This window comes from Scleropages formosus, chromosome 2 (assembly GCF_900964775.1).
Source record: "Scleropages formosus chromosome 2, fSclFor1.1, whole genome shotgun sequence".
In the NCBI taxonomy this organism is placed as follows: Eukaryota; Metazoa; Chordata; class Actinopteri; order Osteoglossiformes; family Osteoglossidae; genus Scleropages; species Scleropages formosus.
In genome coordinates, this window is record NC_041807.1 from 26,627,266 (window position 1) to 26,649,903 (window position 22,638).

A 22,638-nucleotide genomic window follows, 5' to 3' on the forward strand; every position below is an offset into this window, starting at 1 on the left:
GGTAGTATAACTGACGACATGGCTTAAAACACAAAACGCATTGTGCGAATTCTCAGTGCTGTATGGAGCTGCTACAGATGCTGTCTGATATTTTTAGTGTTACCAAATTTAAGGTAATACTCATTTAGTTGTAGCTAAATTTAAGCTCCCCCTTCCTACTACCACTAGAGAGTGTATGCTTCTGTCCACTGTATGGGCTTTCAAATGCGTTAAGTATAGGGCTGTTTGGCCACTTCTTCTTTGCCATCCTTTCTCCAAAGGGAGAGAAGGACTCAGGGATCTCTCCCATCCAAGGAACCAGGCCTATTTGGAATTCGGGGCTCGTCGGTTCAGATGGCCAGTACGACACAGTGGGGATTTGAGCCTAGAATTATACAACTGAGTGAATGCACAGCACTGCAGAGCCCCCCCCCAGTTGTAGCACCACTGGCAGTTCTGCGAGACAAAACTTAAAGATGAACAGTTCAATTTGTTGCAGCTTATTAAAAGTTTATTCATGGAACAATTTATAAGAGTATCAGTACTCACATTTAAGGCTCTATACACTCCCTTACATTCATAGAAATACTACAATAAATGGTCACCATAAATGATTTGTAACATGTTATTTAGTGAGAGGAACAGCTGTCCTCAAAACACGCTTGAGCACCAACACAAATTTCCAGCCACACGTTTCCCTTTGTGGGCAGGAGTTTGCACGAACATGTCATAGTGTACGCTTCCTTTAAGTTTGGCAATGTAAATATACCCAAAGACGAGCCCTTTAAATAAAGAGCACGTTATAAGAAACTCGACAGGAGGGGTTCACAGAGCAGTTCCTCATATGCACATACAGTACTTAGCAGAAATCCCACTCAGCAAGGATTTATTTACAAATAAAAACATATGTACATACTAAAGCACTTAGTTAAACAGTGTTTGTGCACTTATGTACAGCATATTAATTAAAACTAAAGATAGTCTTTGCTCGGGTTCTCTTTCCGTTTTAACGCAAGTACCGTTTCAGGTGTAAAGCGTGTGCGTTTACGGCGTCTTTAGAATTCTCCACGAGCTCCAGGAAACGAGGAGAACGGATTCACAATCCTGTCAGTCTGCTTATTCCATACACTGCAAGAGAGAGGTGAGAGGCTGCTAACAGGCAGCGCACGATCCACAGGACAGGTGTCTGACGCTAGTTACGTGCTTCACGGATGTCTGGCTTCATCATGTGTGCAGTTACTAGGGTTACAGTTCAGATCTGTCCCCTTCTAGCCCTCTGCAGACTGGAAGCTCAGTTCTCCCTCAGAGAACTCCTAAGAACTTTCTGCTGGAGAGCCAATCGTCGTCTTACACAGGGCAACTAGTCCCTATGGGGAAGTCACCGTTTTTTTACAACAGTATAAGGATTTCTTAAAGATTATGTGCACAATGACAGAATTTCCTCAACAGCTTGAAAAGTGCTAAAAAGAATTTTCTCCAGGATCACAGGACACAGAGAATACAGTATTTTACATACAAATACACTTGGTGATTTAAAACACTATGCCTATTTCCACCACATTCACACCAGAGCTGTGACAAATGCACAGAGATATAAATAGCAGCACTGGGCAGGAGACTGTTCTTTAAAAGTTAACAAATGACATGTATAGAGAAGCGAGTGCGGAAGGGTCACAGGAGGGCTGAGTCGTCCTACCACATGGCTTGACGTTCCTGAGCGAGGTCCACCGGCATTTTGGAACGAGCTGGGGGTCGGGGAGGCTCAAACACATGTCGGGATTAAAGTACGGCGAGCATGTTAAAAGTGAGGAGGGACAGTCTTCAAAGCATCTTCTCTGCTGCGCTGGACGTTCACGTTCTGAAAGACCGAAGAGCCAGAGAAGAGGGGGTCACAGAAGAGGACACGGTGAGTCACAACAGCCGAGGAGTCACGCCACGTCCAAAAGTCGGTGAACGCCGCGGACAAAAGGGAACTCGAACGAGTGTTTTTACACAAAGTGATTTCAAAGACTTGAAATTATTATGAAATATCAACTGAGGCAACATGAGCCGTTTCCTTTTCTCCCACCGCCAATGTACATTCTGGGGAAAGACGACGACATGGATGGACAGCAGCAAATAAGCACCGTGCAGCACCGATCCAAGGTAGGAAGAGAAAAAAACCTGAACACCAAGGCATTAGTTATGTGCTGGTATCAAAAACCGACAATCGGTAAATATTGACACAAATGACCAAGGAGTGGTGGTGAAATATCAGCTAATTTAACCAGTCTTCCTAGAGCAGGATTGGTCAGCTTCATTCCTTAAGGCTCACACTCCCACACCTTCAATATACCTTGTAAATGTTGTGCAGCAGCAGCCGCTTGGAACAACAGGTAGAGCGGGGAGTGAGTCACGCTCTAAACCATTGGCGACGCTTCTCAAAGCCCTGGCGGAAGGACTCGGCTGTATTCGTTGGTTCTAGTGCAGTTTTGAACGTCCTCGTCGAGACTCCTCACTCTGCTAAATCCAGTTAGATGTCTGGATGAACCCGTAGAGCTCATCTCAGCTGTAAACCCAAGAGCGCACACACATACTTCCCATGTCCCATCACATTACTACACCCTTAGCGAAGCAGTCCAGAAAAGGTACTAAAAATGCGGTGTATCCAAGAAGATGCCCAGTGAAGAACATGCCACTTTCTGTAACAAAGACATTCAGCACACACACATTTCAGGGTAAAAAGGTGCTGATTCAACGTGTGCTGTATGACCAGTCAGTTCTGGCCACAGGTTCTTAATCAGTTGAGCCCAACCATTACCATAGTACTACTGTGGGAGGAAAACTCCACAAATCTCTTGTCCAAATAGTTTATTTTTTCCAGCACAGCCAAGCAGCATCGTCATATGCAGTAAGAAAGGCCAAATAACTTTGGAAAAATGGGTCAATGTTTCAAGCTTACATACTAACTATAGCACGAGCATGATTTTCAAGCATACCGTATAGACACTATCATTCAAAAACATTTTTTTTCATCACAAGCCAACAGGAAACTGGTCAGGAGAACATGACCACCGGTACCTAACGTATGAAATTTTATACCTTCAACAGAACAAAACAGGAAAACACCTTGAGAGTTCACATGGCAGAGAGGAACAGCGTGATCAAGCAGATGGACGTCATGCCCTCAGTTTGGGACGCGCTGATGGAAAAAACAAGCCCCAGCTGACAAACAGCTGTACCTGTACATGACTAGTTCAGTTCTACCTGGGACATTAAAATTGGTGGTTTTTAGGCCTTATTCCAGACCATGATGGGAAGTATTTAAGCAAAGGTCTTGCCACGTATCTGCATTTTACCATTCATACCTTCAGTATTTCAGTGAAGTTCTTCTTCTGGAACCTTCTCACTCAGCGTATGAGACACTGAGTTCTCGTAGAGGTGAAGGAAAATACAAACCTCTCCGCTTTCAAAAAATAGAGCAAACCACTGGATGGCAAAGACATGACCAGAAATGGGTGTAAAAATTATATATGTTTAAGCTAAGGTGAGGACAAAAAAGTTGTATGAGAAATAATGAAGGGTTGATGAACACTGGAAAATTAGTGAACTTCTCCCTCTGTAGGACTGCAAAGGGTTCCAGCCCATACCCAAGGTTAAAAGTAAATCCTCTGCTGTTTCGGAGATGAACTTGAACTGAAATCGACACCGTGCATCATGCCTGACGCACCGCACCCCACCCGAGTGCTTGTGCATCTCTCTCAAAATCTTCCACAGGTGAAAGTCAGGGCTCCTCCAGAGACCAGAATGGAAAATTCAAAAACTTCCCAGTCCGACAGTAAGAAAGAACAGCGTGATAAACAGCTCAGATTTATTTCATTCTTTAAAAGCCATGAAAAAAAATCAAAAAGAATTGTTCACACATTGATATAAATGTACAAAATCAAAAAACAACACTGATCATGTTTGTAGTAAGAAATACCCTCAGATTACTGTTTACTTATTACAATACAGCCATTTACTGTCTTTTTTTTAAAAAAAAAAAAAAAAAAGTGTCTTAGAAGCACTTATGACAGCTGTAAACAACACCATCGGCAGACACCTTTCTTCTGCACAAATGAGTCAAAGTGACTGTAGACAAACACGAATCGTCTCCAGTGACCAAACGGTCGACGCTGCCAGCAACCAGTCAGCACATTTTCAATCTCCAAAATTTGCTTATCAAAGATTTCTGCAGTTATATCCTCCCTCACGCATGCATTTTCACAACTATTTTATCCCCTGGTTTAAACTCATGCCCCGGCTGTCAGGCTGTAAACGAAGCCTAATAATGCAGAGCATCTTAGTGCCAAGTTTGACTTGAGGATGAAAATCCACATGTACACTACACTGCCCTGAACACCTCCGCATTAATCACCAACAACTAAAGCAAAAAAATTCTACCCATACAAGTTTCACATTAATGATTTCTCACCCAAAATGTAGAGAAGCGCAACCTTGACGTTACTCTTATGATAAGAGCACTATATCTGAACCAGCTTATTACCTTTGTTACCAACACGGCAACAAAGAAATTTCTTTTGGTGAATAATTTTAAAGAGAAATTAAAAATATTTCACACATTTCGAACTGTGGTTAGAAACTATGCTCTCGCATTACTGCGAATCTTCCAGATGAACCAGTGTGATCCAGTCACTCTCCTCTTGTGCTGGGAAAAAGCCAGGGCGACAATAACTGTGGTAACTGTGATATTCCAGCGCTGTCAGAACTTTGAGGTTTTTGAGGGAACGAGAGCAGCTTCCTCACACAGCAGAAGTAAACACACTTGCGTGGTCACTGGGTGACCTGTCACCTGTAGCCGCTCCTCATGGAGTCTAGATATGTGGGACTTTGCCATGCTTTATTGGGGGGGAAATATATAATATAAATATATATATATATATATATATATATATATATATATATACACACATACACACACACACACACACAGATGGTTTTAACTCATCACCACGGTATCCATTCTACTTTGAATTACCATAAAAAGTGTTTGTTTATTCAGTCACAAATTTTGCACACGAATAACTGCAAAAGGACCACAGTGTTATATGAACATAGAAAAATCAGAGTCATACTAAATTCCACTTATAAAATCTACAAAGTGCTGAATTTCACATTAATTGCACCGAGCGAGAAAAATCCCTGATTTGCTACACTTGAACTTCTGATGATTGCATTTGGTTTAGAGTACAAAATACTTTACATTACTTTAAGGAATAAACAATTTGTGCAATACTACGGTTAGGGTAAATCGAACAGCAAAGAGGAAGATTGTGTTAAGAGCTTTGAGCGCGCTGTAAAACGTAAGTCCGCCTTACATGCGGACGGAGCATTAAAACCCAGATGAGTCGTTCACAGGCACTGAGCACATGTGCACAATGGCATCTCACAATAAGGTATGTGCGCATGAATGCATGGACACACAGCCCAAGAACAGTCCACGTCAACTGGATTCCATTGCTGAGGTAAGTTAAAACTCGTAGAAAGTAAAAGGTTCACTTGATGCCAGAGCTCAAGAAAAGCCAGGCTGCGTTTTCTCTGGTTGCAACAGAAAAACAGATCGAGTGGATGAGCAGCTCTACAGAGAGGTGGTGCTTAGCGACCAAATCCACGCCGACTCACTGGTGGGCGGGGACTGTGAGCAGAGCCTCCTCGGCCAGCCGAGAAATGTCAACATTCTGCACAACGAGAAGAGAGGTGGGTCAAGTTTAGACAGTGGTTTGCTGGGCCTTCAGGAGAGAGCAGCACTCTGGGTTTCTTCTCTCGTGGCTTTGTTGATCTGAACACAAGAGTGGCAGTTTTGTCATTTTATCACATGTTCATGCAGCCCACAAACAGCTTAGTGTGGCTCCAACTGGAACTGTCGGGTTAAGCACATCTGGTAACGAGGAGCGATTAAGCAGAAATATCTATCCGTCGTTAAACAGAACGACCCATTTGACAGCATCTGCTTTGACACGTGTTCAACGCATGTTTCGAGAAACGGTTCAGATTCAGGACATGTGTAAGCCTTGAAGCGTCACATCAAAACTAGCTTGTGTCGCAGTCAAAACGGATGCTTGGTGTCAAGGTACAAATGAAGTCCTGACAGCTTCTTTTGCCACTGAAGCCGCCACCAGTTCGGTGATAACCACACACCAATTTTGAACAGACTTACTCACAGGTTCAGTTTGAAGGATCAGGTTAGTGCTGAGTTCGAGGTTTCCAGTAGCATGGGTATAACCGCCACTTACAGAAGCTCACACATTTCTATTGTTTCATCAGAACACAAATCCCAAAGGATTATTCTTACCCAACTGGAGGGCACCACAGTTCTCTTCTCAAAAGGTCCACATACTGGGCTAACACAAAACCATATCTGACTAGTACTTCGACTGATTTCTCAAAATACAGCAGCACATTCTCTGCTTATGAAGAATAATGAGGATACAGAACTTTATATATTACCAAGAGTGTAAATGTTTCCTGCTAGGACTTTCAAAAACTTGTTTGCAGGAACAGAATTGCCAGCAATGCTGGGTAAGTCAGTTCTATGACACTTTGACACCAATGAAGTAGGCTTTTAATGGTAGCACTCAAACTTGTAGCTTTCAGGAGCGATCTAGTAATGGCAAAGATCTACCACCAATGGCCTTGAGCTCATCTTTTTGATCTGTGGCTGATTTAGAATTGAAAGCATGATCTGATTCATTCAAAACAGAAGAGGACACCACCTCCTGCAACCGTGTAGTGACACAGCTCACACCTCTTGTACCACTGCTATATACCAACAGTCACCACAAATGGCTGGCTTGAAGGCACCATGAGAGGTTCAACATTCCAGAAGACACACGAAAGGTACCCACCTCTGGTTTGGCCCTGTGGGTGTCCACTGCCTCTACATTCAGGGAAATGTACTCAATCTTGCAGCCTGCGGAAAGTTAAACTACTTTATTCAAGTTACTGTTGCCTGAAACATGAAAAATGCTGCTCTACCGACATGTATTCTGTTCTAGAAACTGAAGAGCGACGTGCTGGTCATGTTCCAGTTTGGTCATCTTTATCTTCATGCTATAAACTTTCACTGGTCAAAAGTGTGTGTGTGTGGTCTTCTCAACATTTTCTACAGTGCCTCATCTGACCAGTAGGGGGCAGGTGCCCATCACAGCCTTCACAGTACTGCAGTTATCCAGGTTTCTTTTTCAATACTTTTAAGTACAGACTCAAAACTATTGCCGTTTCTCTTTATAATAGAGCTACATTAACCTGTACTCCAGTGCAAAGGCCTAGTTTGCCATTTTACACCTCTTCCTTAAAATCTCTTTTCACTGGAGGAAGTGAGAACTTAGACTTACCATAGGCCACAGGGGTGAGTTTCAATACTGTGTGCAAAGGGCACTTAAGGTAAGGCAATTCCTCTGGGAGGGAGAGAAAAGGAATGAAAGTTTAATCGTAGCAGTGAGTGAAACAAACCCCACGCAAAGTGGTGATCAGAGAACTGACCTGCAGGCTTGTCCAGGAAGTAGGCAAGCAGGCAACGCATGACAGCCTGGTGGCAGATGACCAGTACGTTCTCCTGTCGCTCCAGCTCCATGATGACAGGCTCCAGCCGCTGTACCAGGTCCTCGTACGACTGCAGCGAAATGCTTCCGTGAGGTGAAAGCTTGCACAAATCAACACCAGGAGACCTACAGCACCGAGACATCTGGGCTATCTGAGAGAACATGGTCTGTTTGCTCAAAGTGTGTCAAATGGTAAACTAAACACTTGCTAAAGATGTCCTTCATGGAAAGATATGTTGCAATCACCAAAATAAATGGCATTATAAAGCACCACTGTCAGGAAGATCATGTTGCTCAATGAGCAGTTAAGCCTTGGCAAGACAGATAGCAGTGTCTTGGCAATGCTGATAATGAGGACTACGCAAGTGACACACAGGGGTAATGCGGTGAAAGGTGACAACCAGCAGGATTCAAGTACGGTAAAACAGTGCGAAAGGTCTGCAGAAAGGCAGGATATGCACATGAAGCAAGAGGCCTTTAGACAAGTTCATTGTGTGTAAAGTTTCCCTTTTCAGTCCAGCCTAAAGATGTAATTATTGCTTCCCAAAGATCATGGATTAATACTACACCACAGCAACCCCATAACACCCAAGGAGGGGAGGTGGGGGAAGTAGCATTCCTAGTACATAATTGTCACATCACTTGTCATCGTAAATTTGTTACAAGGACTCAACAATGGCAAAGTCTCAGTTTAGGTGTTGTAAATGGAAACAGATTTTAAGTTATGCACAAGTTCCTCAACGACACTGACCTCCCCCTTTGGGTATCGGTAGCGGTACTTGTCCTGGTCTCGAAGTGCAAACTCCAGAGGATAGTTCTCCTGGATCTCCTCATATGTCATTTCTTCACATACTCCCTAAGATGAGCGAAGACAGTCAAGAAGGGTCTCAAGACTCACCTCTTTTGGACTCAATTCTCCTATGTGCTTGATAAATCTGTATGGTTACCTGTTTAAATTATTAAAAAAAAAAAAAAAAAAACACACACACACACAAACAAACCCCCTATATGTAGCTACTCAGGTAATGTACACTAGTTCATATGGTGGTATGTGACAAACTGACTATGCTCAAGAATCACGTGTCTGCATGCATGTCATTCCTACTGGCGTAATACACCTTTCGTATTGTTCTCAGAGATGTACAAGGCTTTGAAGAAAAGCATTTGCTAAATGAAAAAGTGTTAACGTACAGTCAGAACACACACGGCTGCACATACAGGAACACCTGGAAGGATTTCTTTGCTTACCGCATCAATCTCATTGAGCGCCTTCCACTGTTCATAAGGCACACTCAGAGCTTCAGCTGTCTGAATGGTCCTCTTCATTTGACTGGTCCACACCTTGAGCTCATTAATGCTCTGGTCTCGGATAAACTTACCCAGACACTCGGCAAACTGCCCAAGGAAGGAAAAGGGTAAATGTAACCTGACAAATCAGTTATAACTGGAGGAGCTGTTAAATCAGGCAACACCTGATAAGCAGAGGACTGGAGCCTCCACAAATGACTGACAACTCACCTCTTTGCCCCGCACTGAAAGTCCAGAATCACCACCAATGCGGCCCTTGACATTGAGATCGCTCTCGCCATGACGGCACAAGTAAATGGACCGGGGTGTGATGTGGATGTTCATGAGGTAATAGACAATACGGCTCTGAATGTGGTCTTGGACACGGTTCACCAGGTATCGACGACCAACATCCATAATTTTGATGAAGGAGAGTCCCCTGTAGGGACAAAAGGGGCAGACATAAGTCACAGAAGTCCCAGTAGAACTAGCAGCAAGACCCCTCAAGAGAGTAGAATCTGGAGGTCCAGTCTTTGTGATACAGTGGCTTTTCAAAACCCCCCACTCTAACAACACTTCAGATGAAACCAGACAAGATGATGCTGTCAGTCCAGATCAGTAATAGCCATGTGCAGTATGTACTTACCCGTCAAGGATCTCGTCCAATGGCTCATACGAGTTCTCGTAACACTTGATCCTCTTCATGAAATCCTCTACAGCTTTGTCCGTATCACAGTGTATGTAGTCTGGGCTGCTAAGCTTCACTTGCTGCAAAACAAGGAATCGGCAGAGCTGGTAAAAGAAAATCCTTTGCAGGAGATCACCATGGTCTACTAAGTTCATGTAATGTGTAAATGTTCACGCACTATAACTTTTAGATCATGCCTGTTAATGGACAAAATGCAACTACTCCTGTAATGTAACATAAATGTTTATATTATATACAGTATATTAAAAAAATTTACTGATGAAGAATCGTTGATATTCAGATAACGTTTTATACAGCTACTTGTGTGATTAACATCGATTCACATGGTGGCAAGAAACTAACCGCACTTTAGAATCATGGATCTAAGTCTCTCTTTTTGCTAATGTAAAGCACACATTGTATCTATGAGATGTTCATCGCTTTGGACAAAAGCATCTGCTAAATGAATAAATTTACTATAAGGTGCACTACTGCCATTGTATTCCTCTCTAGAAGAAAAGACAGTACATTTCAGTCAATGTACTTTGCCCATTAGCAGCTTTAGACTGTACAAAAGTATGTCTAATCTAAAACACACGCTACAGCAAAGTAAAACATTCACCTACCACTATATTCTCTGCAATGACATCAGGGTCTTCACAGACTGATTCCACAAAGAAGACCTAAAACCAAGAGGTCCTACAAAGGTCACTCACACTAGTAACTGTACATCCTAAGAGACAAACAGCATATGGACATGAGCTCCATCGCAGGGCTGAAACCAAACCTTCTGGAAGTCTACTGCTTTTACCTTGTAGCCATTCTGCTGGGCAAAACTCATAATGGTCCCTCTTCTCTCCCTTGTTGTGTTGGTGGCATCAAACACCTACTCAGAAAATAAAATAAAACTTTAAATTTTATAAATGGCAAACTACCATTACATACACAGATAGCTAAGAAGCATAGCAAAAAAACCAGTTACTTATTGTAGACCCCTGCACCCCCGTGCAGAACAAGCAGATAACAACAACACAAGATTACTGACATTAAGGCAGAAATTAAAAAAACTTTTGTTAAAATATAAAAAGTGTTATGCATAGAAATACCCTTTACTTTGGTATTTCAATTTCTGATGTCATTCATAATCTGGAAACCAATTACCCGAGAAAAAAAAGGATTTCAACCCCCTCACAAAGGGATTTTACCTAATGGGGTGATTTCATAGAAAGAATTAACCCAGTCATGTGAGGAAAGATACACGGCTTTAGTCATTTCAGTCTAATTAATGAGTTTATACATTTCTTGCAAAGACTGCATTTTTGTATCGTAACTAAGCATATTAACTCACCGCAACCTGCCCTCCCTCGTCTCTAAGGTAGCGCTGGACATCACCGAGTGCTGCTAAAGCACACTGCCTGAAATTTTCAGTGGTCAACAGCATCAGTAACAGCGACATTTTAAAGTACTCACACACAGTCTGGTGCCCTCTAATTGCAAGCTTTCAAACACTGACATCAAGAAGCTAGTTTATACAAGCTCACTCTAAAATGGTTGATTACTACCATTGAAATGTAATATTCATTCATAAGAAATGTCAAGTTTAGAGGCCTGGGGCATGGAGCAAGCCATCAATTTTACCTCCTGATCTTCAGACCTTCCTCATTGTCCGGACGGAAAAACTCGAAGGACTTGTAGGTCTTAACACACTTTCTTCTGTACTGCCCCACGTTGAACTCTGAAGGGACAGCGGTAAAGAATATATAACTGCACAGCATACTATATCAAGGAAACATGTCTATGATCTCTGCCCAACACCGGTCTTGGGTTCTCCAGTCACAATGATATGTGCGTGGACAAGCATGCATGGGCATTGACCAAGAGCTGATGGTTGATACCTTTGGTAGGGACCCCAATCCAGTTGAGGTACCGCGTCAGCTTTTTGGAGATGTAGGTCTTCCCTCTGGCTGGGAGGCCCACCGTAACAATGAGGGTGGGGCAGTTGGTCATACATACTGTGGGAAGGGACAAAACCCATCAAGCTTCACTAAAGTGTGCAGGCATGACCCAAGATAAAGACCACTTAACACTGGGGAAGGTGGTTTCAAAACAGACAAGGAAAGGAAAAACTTAATGGAAAATATTTCCAGACAAGTGAAAAGAAGTCAGAGAATGTGGAAACAAGACTCTGCCCTCTTGGGGAGTAAACCAAATGTATGGAAGACTGTCACAGTCCCAAGTTTTAGCATTCAGATTATCATAGGTCATCAGCATCGAAGGTTAAGGTGTACCACATAAACATTGACTGACATCAATTTATCAACATGTACACGTCACCTATCTTCATGTAACATGGTACAGAGTACAACCAGGTGTACTGATCTGATAATTACGGATAATTCATAAAGTTTGAGTGTTGACACAGAATGAGGCTCGTGTGAAGCACTCTTAACAAGCATGACACCAGACGTGGGTGAACTACTCAACAATGCTGACAAAGACCCCCCCTCCTTATATTTGGGAAAAGAATTCCAGGATGAAGGCATCCCACACCAGGGAGTGTGTGTGTATGGACTGGATGGAAGGGAAGGATGAGCAAGAACAAAGCAGATCAAGACTGGGAGCTGACATGAATGGTGCAATTGTTTCTACAGGAATTGCTCACATATCAGGGACTAACTCAAGCACACAAGCTCTGCTGACTGGCACTTGTGGGGAAGATCTCCAAGCCTTTCTTGTACCTGGTACCCAGTTGTCTGCCTCTTTGAAATGGAACACTTCCACTTTTCTACCTGCAAGCTGCAAAAACTAAGCAGGATAGTCAAATGTCTAAGGCTAAATGCCCAGACTTTCAGTTGTGGCCAAGCAAAAATTATACTCAAATTAAGGCCACTGACTAATAAATTCTTCATTTGGTTTTTGATGATCTTTCTTTCATCTGCTTCTTAATTCCAGTTGCACTCAAGCAAATAAGGAAGTGCCTGCAAAACTAGAGGTTTACTCAACAATGACTCAAAATACAGTACAACAGGAAAGCTTCATCAAACTGCTGATTCCAAATGCTGGTTCCATGAACAGCACATGAAGCAAAGCAACACCTTGGAGGCTGTGGAGATGGAAATTCACACACAAACTGAAATTGCTTAGTGTTCTGTGAAATTTTTACAAAAAAAAACAAAAAAAAAAAAAAAAAACAACATGCCTTTGAATAACTAGTCTTTTTGTGTGAAAAGGTAATTGGTCAAAATTCACCGGAATCAGTGACAAGGGAAGGGTCAATGTCACATTGCGGTCCATGACTGAAACAGCAGACATTACACTACGGCGAGTGAAAGGCACTGTGTTCCAAAGAAGCCTTGACACAAAAATCACGTGGAGGTTAATGTAGCAGCCGGCCTGATCCTTGTCCTTGAGACTGCTAGTAAGACACTGCAGTGAGAATGAAAAGATTCAACATGAGTGTTTTGTGTGACACTACCAGGCAGAGTTTGATGGGGGGTAAGAAAAAAAAGAATTAAATAAATTAATTAATTAAATTAATAATTAATAATAAAAAAATTAGACTGACTGGGGAGGGCTACAGAAATGGCCAGACTGATAACATGATGGTTTCAGTTCAGCATTTGTTACGCTACACCTAGTTCACCTCCCCCTAATAGCTGTAGACACATACAGAAACCACTTTAATTCTGAATGCATGCTTAGGAAATGCCCTTTTTGAGTGAAGCGTTCCAGAAAAGCGTATTAAGATTTGAATTTGCAGCTTATCCATGCAGTAGTTTTCAGATGTTTGTGTAATTACAGTAAGCACAGTGTTTCACCACACAATTAGTTGTCTTTTGTGTCACGAAGTAGATAGATGCAGTTCTAGTTTTAGAGCCGCAAGTTCCTCTTTCAGTCAAAGGAGAGTTTCTTCCTACCAAGATGGTAAGAACAGATATGTACGGTACAGACCATTATAATTAACTCGATGACCTCTTTCAGTGTAGTGTAGTTCAAGTGTAGTTATTCACCTACGTGATCATTTGTTGTTTTTGGAAAGCCATCACTGAGTTCTGCTAGGTTGGCTAGTAGTGAACATATACTCATATCTATATTTATGTAATTGCTTCAATCTTGTCTTCTGTGGACATATCAGTCAAAAATATGATGAATCGCTGCATTCAGTCATAAACACCGACTCCTCATCTTAGGAACACAACTGGCAACACAAATCGGAACGTAACTCGTTCTGTTCGTAACTTCAAAGTCTCCGCTGATTAAAGCGCAACAAACCACGTGATTTAATAGGTGAGGTCCTTCCTGACTATTTTTAAAGCTTATTTTACTGCTTTCGTTTCGAGCGACATGATGAAAACTAGTCTAAACTAAAATTACTGAAAATGTGACCCATACGAACTTCTGTTCAGGCCCCGTGACATTCCACGCTCAGTGTTCCTCATCTTCTTGCCACTTCACTCGTGTCCGCTTTGGTCCCCATGGTAACAGTACACCTTGTAACCCGCGCTGTCGGAGTCGGGGACCCTCACGAAAGGCGGTGAGCGGCTCTGCAAATTGAATTTAAAAAGCAAGCCCTCACTCCTGCTCCGCTTACTGACATCTGTCGGCTTGGCGGGTAAACGGCTCGCGTCCGCTCCACTAAGACATGTCACAGTAGTACAGAAAGAAGGAAAAAATGTACCACCTGGCTGGGGGTCTTGGCATCTTTCGACTTTCGTAACCCGAGGACTAAACTGTACAGATGAGGGCTACTCACTCACTGCGGTACAGACTCATGATCCGAAAAATCAGACGTAGGCGCCTATAAATTATAATATAACAACGCACAGAGTGAGTGAGTGACTATGTTGCAAGTAAAAAGAGCTGCATCCATCGTTTTGCGTGGCGCTTCCATGATTTGCCGGTGGGACCCTCCTGCATCGTGACTCACCTCTCCTCTGAGAAATGTGTCTGTCTGGAAGACCGTTCTTGCATGGCACCCAAATTTTTTTCAGCGGGTTCTGAGTGAGCTCACGGGGCGACGAGGCCATCGTGACGTCTTCAGATGAAATCCAGCACCATGACCGCTTTTGCCTTTTTAAAAAAAGGTAATGAGACCTGGCGATGCTCTCGGCGCTGTGAGGACCTACCGGCTCTGTGACCGTGCGTGATCTGATGTGGATGTCATCTGGGCTGAGGAGCCTCGTAAGAACACTACTACCGTAAAGACCCGGGAAAAGGCGCACTTGAAAGGCGCACAGTCATTTAAAATGGTTATCATGTAGCAAGAACTAAAGAATGAGTATGTATTCATTGAGTTGACGTTTTTCGCTAAAGCGACTTACAGTATTAATCTACCTACTGTAATTCACCCATTTACACAGCTGGGTAATTTTACTTGAGCAATTCAGGTTAAGTATTTTACTCAACGGTACTGCAGCTGAAGGTGGGATTCGAACCTGTAAAACTGAGTCTGGAACCAAAGACAGCAGCTCTAAATAACAACGCTACCTGTTGCCAGCTATGTTGGCTTACATTGCATAATATTCATACCGGCTCCGCATGTTGGAAAAAAGTTTGCTCTGAGAAGGCAACTCGTGTCACACTGGATTCTACGCAAAATAAATATTTTTAAAAGGCAAAAGTAAGGCTCTTCCTTAGTTTTGTTCGTTTTCAGTTTCATTTGTCTTACGAATCAATCAATGTGTCTCAGACAGCGACTGAAATATATCATGGTCTGATCAGCATGGCACTGGATTTTTCCAGTTTGGTTTAACTTAGTCCATATCACAAGAGAAAAAAGCTTTATAGAAAGAAGGGAAGAGAAACAGAGAAAACGCTGAAGGGAAAACGCTTCGTTGTAACGCCTGGGTCTACCGTAAAACCGGTGCCGCGCACCCTTCAAAATGTACAAAGATGCATGGAATAGCACACCGCCACAATTTCCTCAAAAACAAGTGGTCGCATGCTGTTCACATGCAACACACATGGAGCGAGGATGTTTACACGATCCCAACCAATCATCGAAGAGACGGGAAGAAAGACTGACCAATGAAGTTCCAGTAAGACTACCCTAGGAAGGCGTGTTAAGCGCTCGATCGCTGCTGATAAACAGCGTGAACTGCATGTTAAGCGTTTCACGGAATTTCTGCACGTACAGATCTGTTATGACAGATGAAGAACATCCCGTGAACTGCTTTGCGTCTCTTAGATAGTCCTTGGAATGGCAACTTTTTGCTGAAATATTTCCGGCGTATAAATAAAGTACTTGCGCAGACACGCCTGAGTGTAAAGCGCTACACACAACGGGCCAGTTCAACACGCTGTTAACAGAACGTGTTAAGGAGAATCTTGTCTTTCCCATTGTCTGCATTCTTGGCCGCGAGTTACAATTTAAGTCGAGTTTAAACAAGTCACGTGGTTTCTCACCCCCCCCCCCCATGTGTCCTAGGAATCGCGTTTTAATCAGTCCTAATTGCTCTCATTTAGAAATCACCCCACTGACTGCCAGCAGAGGCCCCTTTTTCTGAGGTTTAAACTTAAACCTGCAGTACACACGGTTCAGCTGAGGTTTGAGACACTGTAGTCTCAGATATTTCATATTCGAAGCTTTAAACTCTTTCACCATCCATGGCGTTATGTACGCAACTGTGACATGAGTTTGAAAAAGGCAATATTGTGTAATGAAACATTCAAAAAATATTAAAGCATCTGCTTCCATTTTTAAAGCCAGAGACTGTTATATAGTTACATTTATATTTGTAATGTGACGATGTACATGTTACATTGCGTTATTAATTTGGGATTTTTGATCTCAGCACAGCGAACAGGCCCCTTTACAGCAACCCAACAGCCATGTAGTAAAGATGATGCACATTTTTCTTCATTTACTGGTTTAAAGGCAAACCATACCAGACACCACTCCTTAACAGACAAAAACATTCTTTTATCTCATGTTCTTTCAGTGGAGCAACCCCACCCCCGGCATCAAAAAGTTAAGTCATCAAACTGCATATACAGTCACTACTAAATGGTTAACGACAACATCCATCTACTGAAATGATTGGCAACAAGCGCCGAGCAGAACGGCACGACGTCACCAGGTGTCAGCACACTGTGCAGCTCCTCACGCGTAAGGGAGAGGCGGCTCGCTATGCCGATCGATGGCCACAGAGGACTGACTGCACAAGCGACACTGCTGTTGCCCACTCTCTGTGGAGTAGCTCACAGGCCAGTGGTGAGGCTTAGTGAGGGTTAGGGTTAGTGGCTCTTTAATGCACCAAATGCCCCCTCCACAAAGGAGCAGGTTTTTCCTCTGGCTTTTTTCCAAGTGTCCCTCCGTGCACGAAACGGGTCTTCGTAGGCCTGTCACGAAGCACTGGCGCAGAGGGTAGCCGCACTCTCCAAGAAGCACTCCGCCATAAGGCCCTTCCTCAAATATTCATGCGTCATGAGTACTGCTTGGCCACTTTCCGTTTTATTCTGTATTTTAGTATAGGGGGAAAAATGTCAATAGTTTGAGGAGGCAAATATTTACTGAAATATATATACACATACGTACATATATACACACACACCATATATGCAAGAACTGAAAGTTCAGTTAAGTAGTCTGTAAATAAAACAGGCAATTATTATGCGCCATTGCCTTGTGTTGGGCAAATCTTATGTAACTTGACTGTATATGGGATGTAGCTGCAGTTCTTCCTGTAACTCAGCTAAACTTGCTGCTAAACCACAGCTGAGGTAACAAGAGAGTCACAGCCTCATTAACTTTCTACATCTGGCAAAGAATCAAGCTTATAGAAGGTGTTGTGACTGAGAAAAGCAGATGTCTTTTAATCATTACCCAAGGTTTTAATGTAATCTAAATCTTACATTTCCCACACTTCAAAAAGATTGAATATCTTCCTTTGCATCGAAAATTTCTGCAGGTTTTTTTTTTTATTATTATTGGGGAGGTGTTGTTATGCAATTTGAACACTGTACTACAACTTCCTTAAGCCACCTGGTTTGTACATTAACCACTTTTTGGTCCAGATTCTGTAAAGTTTACTGCTACACTGCTTCAAAATTCTCATCTCCACATACTGTAAGATTAGTACATTGGACAATGACATCAACTATATTCATAAGGTTTTTGGATTACAGAATTGTACCAGTGTCAAGATTCTTACACTAACAATGGCAAAAACAATAACAACGGTCCAAAACAAGCTTTGTTGCTAACCTTTGCTCTGGCGGCCGACACTGGCGAAAAGCTGCTTGTCCTGAGCGGGGTCACGGCGAGCCGGAGTCTAACCCGGCAACACAGGGCGTAAGGCTGAAGGGGGAGGGGGCACACCCAGGACGGGACGCCAGTCCATCACAAGGCACCCCAGGCAGGACTCGAACCTCAGACCCACTAGAGAGCAGGACCCGACCAAGCCCTCTCCTTTGCGCTGATAAGTTGGTTTTAAACCAACTTAAGTTTTCACAGACTTTCATTAAGCACAAGTCCTTGTCAGGGTCGTGGCAGTGCTGAGCCCATCCCGGAATCTCTGGGCACCAGATAATGAGGGCCACACAATTCCTATTGCTTGAATACTACTTCCTGCCGCCTGAGAGAACTCATCTCAAAGCTGTCTTAGAGATGCCACTTGTTTGCCTTTTACTGCCAAGTTACTACCCAGTTACAGGTGAACTCCACATGCACATTTACATTTAATTCAAACTCTTTCTTGGAGAGAAACAGGTTACCAGCTAAGTTGACTTGTAATGTTAAAGTTCAAAAAAGCCCACATACTGCAATATCCTTTAAGGGTTAGGAAGGTACTGGACAAGACCAGTAACTTGCAGACTATTCTATGTCCCTGTTTTAAATGAAGGCAGTGTTGCATATTAGTTTTGAACTGTCTGAGGAGTGGTGCAAAGACGGTCAAGCGGCTACAGCAGGGCAAAAGGAAACTAACTGGTACAGTTCTAACAGTGACAATGCTGCCGCCTTGTGTTGAAATTAAGTGAAGACAACATAGCTTTCAATGCAAAAATAAGATTTTTCTGAAGAAAAATTTCTGAATTGAAGATAAAGAGTCGGGTTTCAAAGAAATCAAACCACTTATAAAACAGTTTCGTCGAGCTATGGAGACAGGCGGTAGGAAAACAGGCCACCCTCTGCAGAATACCCGTCAGCAGTATTTGGAACTCCACCGCGCAATCGCAGTCTGTAGGTACGTAGTGGGTAGTACAATTAACCTGTGGTCAAGACGAGTGAAGCACAGACATGAAGGAGGATCACAGTTCAAGTATGCACACAGGGGACCCCTATCCAGACCACATCACTTTTTTAAATACTTAATAAAATTCTTAAAATCTATATTCTATAAAGTATTGCATATTAAAGACTCAGCAAAAGTTACTGAAATTAACATGCCATTTAATGTACTGTTATCGCTTTTAAATTTAAAAAAAGAAAAGAAAAATGTATCAACATGAAAACAACTGACGAGAAGACTGACTCTTTGTATCACATAAAGAATCATTTTATTGCAATTGCACGGGAGACATCTGCACTGGCATCCGTTTCCCCAGATGAACCCAAAACATTCCTCAAAGGATCAACTTGCACAGAAGTTCTGGAATGACCACATGCACGCAAAAAAGAACAAAGGCCTAAATACTGTATATCAGTGGTAGGTACTTTCACATGTTGTACATAAGGAAAAGAAAAAGTCAGAAGTCCAACAGGGACTGGGCCAGCATTTGAAGTCTCATTTCAATGCAGACCTTGGGATTGACACAGTATCCTCTCATTAAGTGTTTGTCAATTTTAGGAATATGCAGGATGAAAATCAGTGCTTTAGGGGGAGAAATCATACCTTACATAAATGTGTATTTATACCTATGTGTCTAGTAATGATCACATGCACAATCACAAGAGTGAGAACAGTCAGAGGCACTTAAAGAGGCCTTACTAAAACCCACATGGCTTCAAGTCAACCACACAGCAACACATCGCTGGCCCTCATAATTAGCCAAGGGAGCACGAAGCTGAACTTTGACACAGATACCACACAGTGAGCCTCTATCAAAGGGAGGAGGAAGTCAGGACAAACGTTTCCACGGAAGCTAGAAGGAGACCGAAACTCGAGTGTAAACAAATCTGCTGCTATAACCATACTCATTAGTCATCTTCATCTTTCCACAACGCTTCTCATCTTTAAAACAACCACTGGCTGTCAGAGAACACAATTGCATCTGTGTGGGAGAAGAGTGCTGTCAAGACCCAAGACCATCTCTGTGCTTTTACAATACAGATGCTCCGCGACTTGCAATGGTTCGACTTACGATTTTTTCACCTTTACGATAGTCAGCTGGCGTTGGACATTCAGTAGACACTTTGAATTTTGATTTTTCTCTCGGACAAGCGATATGCGGTGCGATACTCTCGCGATGCTGGGCAGCGATCCACATCTCCCAGCCTGCCACACGGTCACTATGCCAATACCCCCCTGTATCTACATTGTGTTTTGTGCATCCATAATGTCACAGGAATGCCCATCTGTGTCTCCTGCTACTGGTGGGAAGAACAACAGGAGGGCAATTACTCCTGAGGAGAAACTCAAGATAATTGCCCAGCATGAAGGCGGCAAGCCTGTAATGTCCATCACACGTGTGCTAGTCTACGATGTTCAGTAGGTTAGGTGTATTACATGCATTTTTGACTTACGATGGGTTTATCGGAACGGAACTCCATTGTAAGTCGGGGACCACCTGTACAAGAAAAACCATCTTATTCATCAACTCGGGCTACTTAAAGCTGAAAGATGTGCACAAGTAGAAAATAATTGTTAAAATGTTAGTTGCAATAATATGAAAGATTTTTTTAGAGCTGGGTCATAGAATGAGGGACGTCAACATTCGAGACACCGCCCACAGAGCATTACAAGTGAAAGCATTTAAGCACAGCGATTTCAAACACTCATTTCTCCAGCAGGATCATCATGTTTCCCTAGTCCCTTTGTAACCAAGAACCCTGCCAAAGAAGCCAGAAAAGTGTGGAAGAGGAATGAACTCCAAGGTGCAGACGACTGTCCAAGCAGAACAGAGGACTAGTAAGGAACAAACACCACCAATCCTGCACAAGGAGCAAAGCTCTTCTTCCACCTTCCCAAGGAAGAGCCTCGGAGGCTGAGACATCCAGCACTTCATAGGGGTCAGACCAGGGCAGCAGCAGCCTGGATGCATTCAGCCACCCAAGACAAGATCCCTCAAAATCATCTTCCTTCCAGAGGTTCAAATCAGTACAGACAGAGTAGCTTATAATCTCAGAAGCAGGCGGGAAGGAAACCGATTCTCCAAGACAGCCAACTAGTACAACTACTGGTCCCTGGTTCAAATCCCACTCTGTCCTGCTGCTGCACCCTCAGCCGAGACACTTACCCTGATTGGACACAGTAAGAATTAGAATACCCTGCTGTCCGAATGCCTGTAAGAAGCAGTAAGTAAGTCACCTTGACATAAGCGTGTGACACGACGATGACACATGATGATGAGTGAGGTTCCTAGCAGGCTGCCGCTGACAAACACCTTTCTTTCACACGCACAGCTTCAGCTCACGGTGACATGATGATTAACGGAAAAAACGTTGAGTTTTGCCCTAAGAGCAAACCACCGGAGCTAAGGCTAAAATGAAAGTATAAGTACACACTCTGACACACGACACGGGAGAGGCTGCCGGGCTGCATTATTACATAATGTATTCCTCCTGTTTGTACACAGGCGAGAGGACAGCTGTTTCGGTGACACGGTGTAGCCGCGTTAGCCACTTAGCAGCAACAGGACGAGCCACAGAGCCTTCGAGAACATCCAGCGAAAACGAGCTGGCCGTCTGCGCGCGGCCAAGCGCAGCTTCCCCGCACTTCCCATTCATTTCGCATCACGTCGCGCACAGCGCGAGCGCTGCCTACGTGACCGAGCGGCTTACGCCCTCTTCCGCGCGCCGCCTCGACACAGGCTCGCGCATCTCCTGCAGGTAAAAAAAAAAAAAAAAAAAAAAAAACGCCCAGAAATAACCAGAAACAAATCCCCGAACATCACTCCACATTCAAAGAAACAAGAGTCTTACCCGTCCTGTTCAGGTTCTGCGCGCTGCTGGAGCGAGCGGAGCCCCTCATCATCCGGGTTTCTTGGGAAAGAAGAAAAGGGGTCGGTGCCCGACACGATCGCTGCTCTTCGTTGACCGAGAATCTGACAGTGACGCGCGCGCGCGCGCGCACATACACAGATACACGCGCGGGCGCGCGCTCGCGGACTGAAAGAGGGCTTGACGGCGCACGACGTCTCGCGCCACACCTCCGAGGGCACCTTCAAGCAGCGCGTGCACAGTGAGAAGTCTGACGCGTTGTTACACAGCTAAAATGGACATAGGTCAACGGACGGACACACACATACACACAGTTTTCATCCATAAAATTGAGATTGCTTCCAGTTTTGTTAATGTTCCATGGTTAGGAATGAGAGTGAGATGATGAGAACTGTGGAATAAACTGCTTTTAGATATGTAGGCTAGTATTCATTCAGCAGCCGTTGTCCAAATTATACTATAGTGTATAGAGTTTTAGAAATAGGTTCTGTTCCTTTTTAGGAAAAAACAAAGCAGCCATGCAGTAAAACCTAAACAGAACATAAATACTAGTAGTAGAAAGTATATAATTCTGTCACAACTGCTGGGGAATGAGTCTGGTTCAAAACAGTAAACTTAATTTTCAAGATGAGATGGCAGGAGAGCTTCCTCACTACTTTCATTAAATACTAACATTCACAATGCTAAAATCTAGATACTTCTCTACTAGACTCTAGTTGCAATGGACATGTCTGTATTAACATGCTACATAGTCAGTCAGTCAGTCAGTCAGTCATTCACTATCTGTAACTGCTCATTCAAGTCACAGTCTAAGTAGTCTGGAGCCTATGCCTGGGATATTCAGGGTACATATCACATATCATTTTTTGTATAATGGCAGTACACACACAGATACACACTGTCTGAACCGCTTGTCCCATACGGGATCGCGGGGAACCGGAGCCTAGCCCGGCAACACAGGGTGCAAGGCTGGAGGGAGAGGAAACACACCCAGGATGGGACAC

The 22,638-nt window shown here is 43.3% G+C and overlaps 1 protein-coding gene across 5 annotated transcripts; it reads right to left on the minus strand.

The window, feature by feature from the left end:
- Window positions 1–479: 479 nt before the first annotated feature.
- On the minus strand, window positions 480–21,754 carry pfkfb4b (6-phosphofructo-2-kinase/fructose-2,6-biphosphatase 4b). 5 transcript variants are annotated; one of them, XR_003797170.1, is made up of 15 exons: window positions 14,462–14,639; window positions 11,430–11,546; window positions 11,173–11,269; window positions 10,883–10,949; window positions 10,346–10,420; window positions 10,161–10,217; window positions 9,493–9,614; window positions 9,078–9,285; window positions 8,808–8,954; window positions 8,311–8,415; window positions 7,501–7,630; window positions 7,353–7,415; window positions 6,864–6,928; window positions 1,676–1,837; window positions 480–1,107 (listed from the first exon to the last, which is right to left on the minus strand). XR_003797170.1 is itself a non-coding variant. In XM_018756682.1 (14 exons), the coding sequence occupies exons 1-14, from the start codon at window positions 14,559–14,561 to the stop codon at window positions 1,778–1,780; spliced, it is 1,413 nt and encodes a 470-aa protein (XP_018612198.1). In that variant the 5' UTR covers window positions 14,562–14,759; the 3' UTR covers window positions 480–1,777. The 5 variants fall into 5 exon arrangements, 4 of the variants coding, with proteins under 4 accessions (XP_018612198.1, XP_018612194.2, XP_018612197.1 ...); XM_018756682.1 differs by having other exon boundaries at window positions 480–1,837; window positions 14,462–14,759; XM_018756683.2 differs by lacking the exons at window positions 480–1,107; window positions 1,676–1,837 and adding an exon at window positions 4,904–5,696 and having other exon boundaries at window positions 14,462–14,759.
- Window positions 21,755–22,638: the final 884 nt, after the last annotated feature.

What these genes read in the sequence shown, in the direction of transcription:
- pfkfb4b (XM_018756681.2), bottom strand. Translation starts at nt 14,561, where the DNA reads ATGGCCTCGTCGCCCCGTGAGCTCACTCAGAACCCGCTGAAAAAAATT. An exon ending in CCCAGCAGAATGGCTACAAG is followed by an intron (nt 10,218 to 10,345) that starts GTAAAAGCAGTA and finishes TCTTGGTTTTAG; the next exon opens with GTCTTCTTTGTGGAATCAGT. An exon ending in CTTCCTGGACAAGCCTGCAG is followed by an intron (nt 7,416 to 7,500) that starts GTCAGTTCTCTG and finishes TCTCCCTCCCAG; the next exon opens with AGGAATTGCCTTACCTTAAG.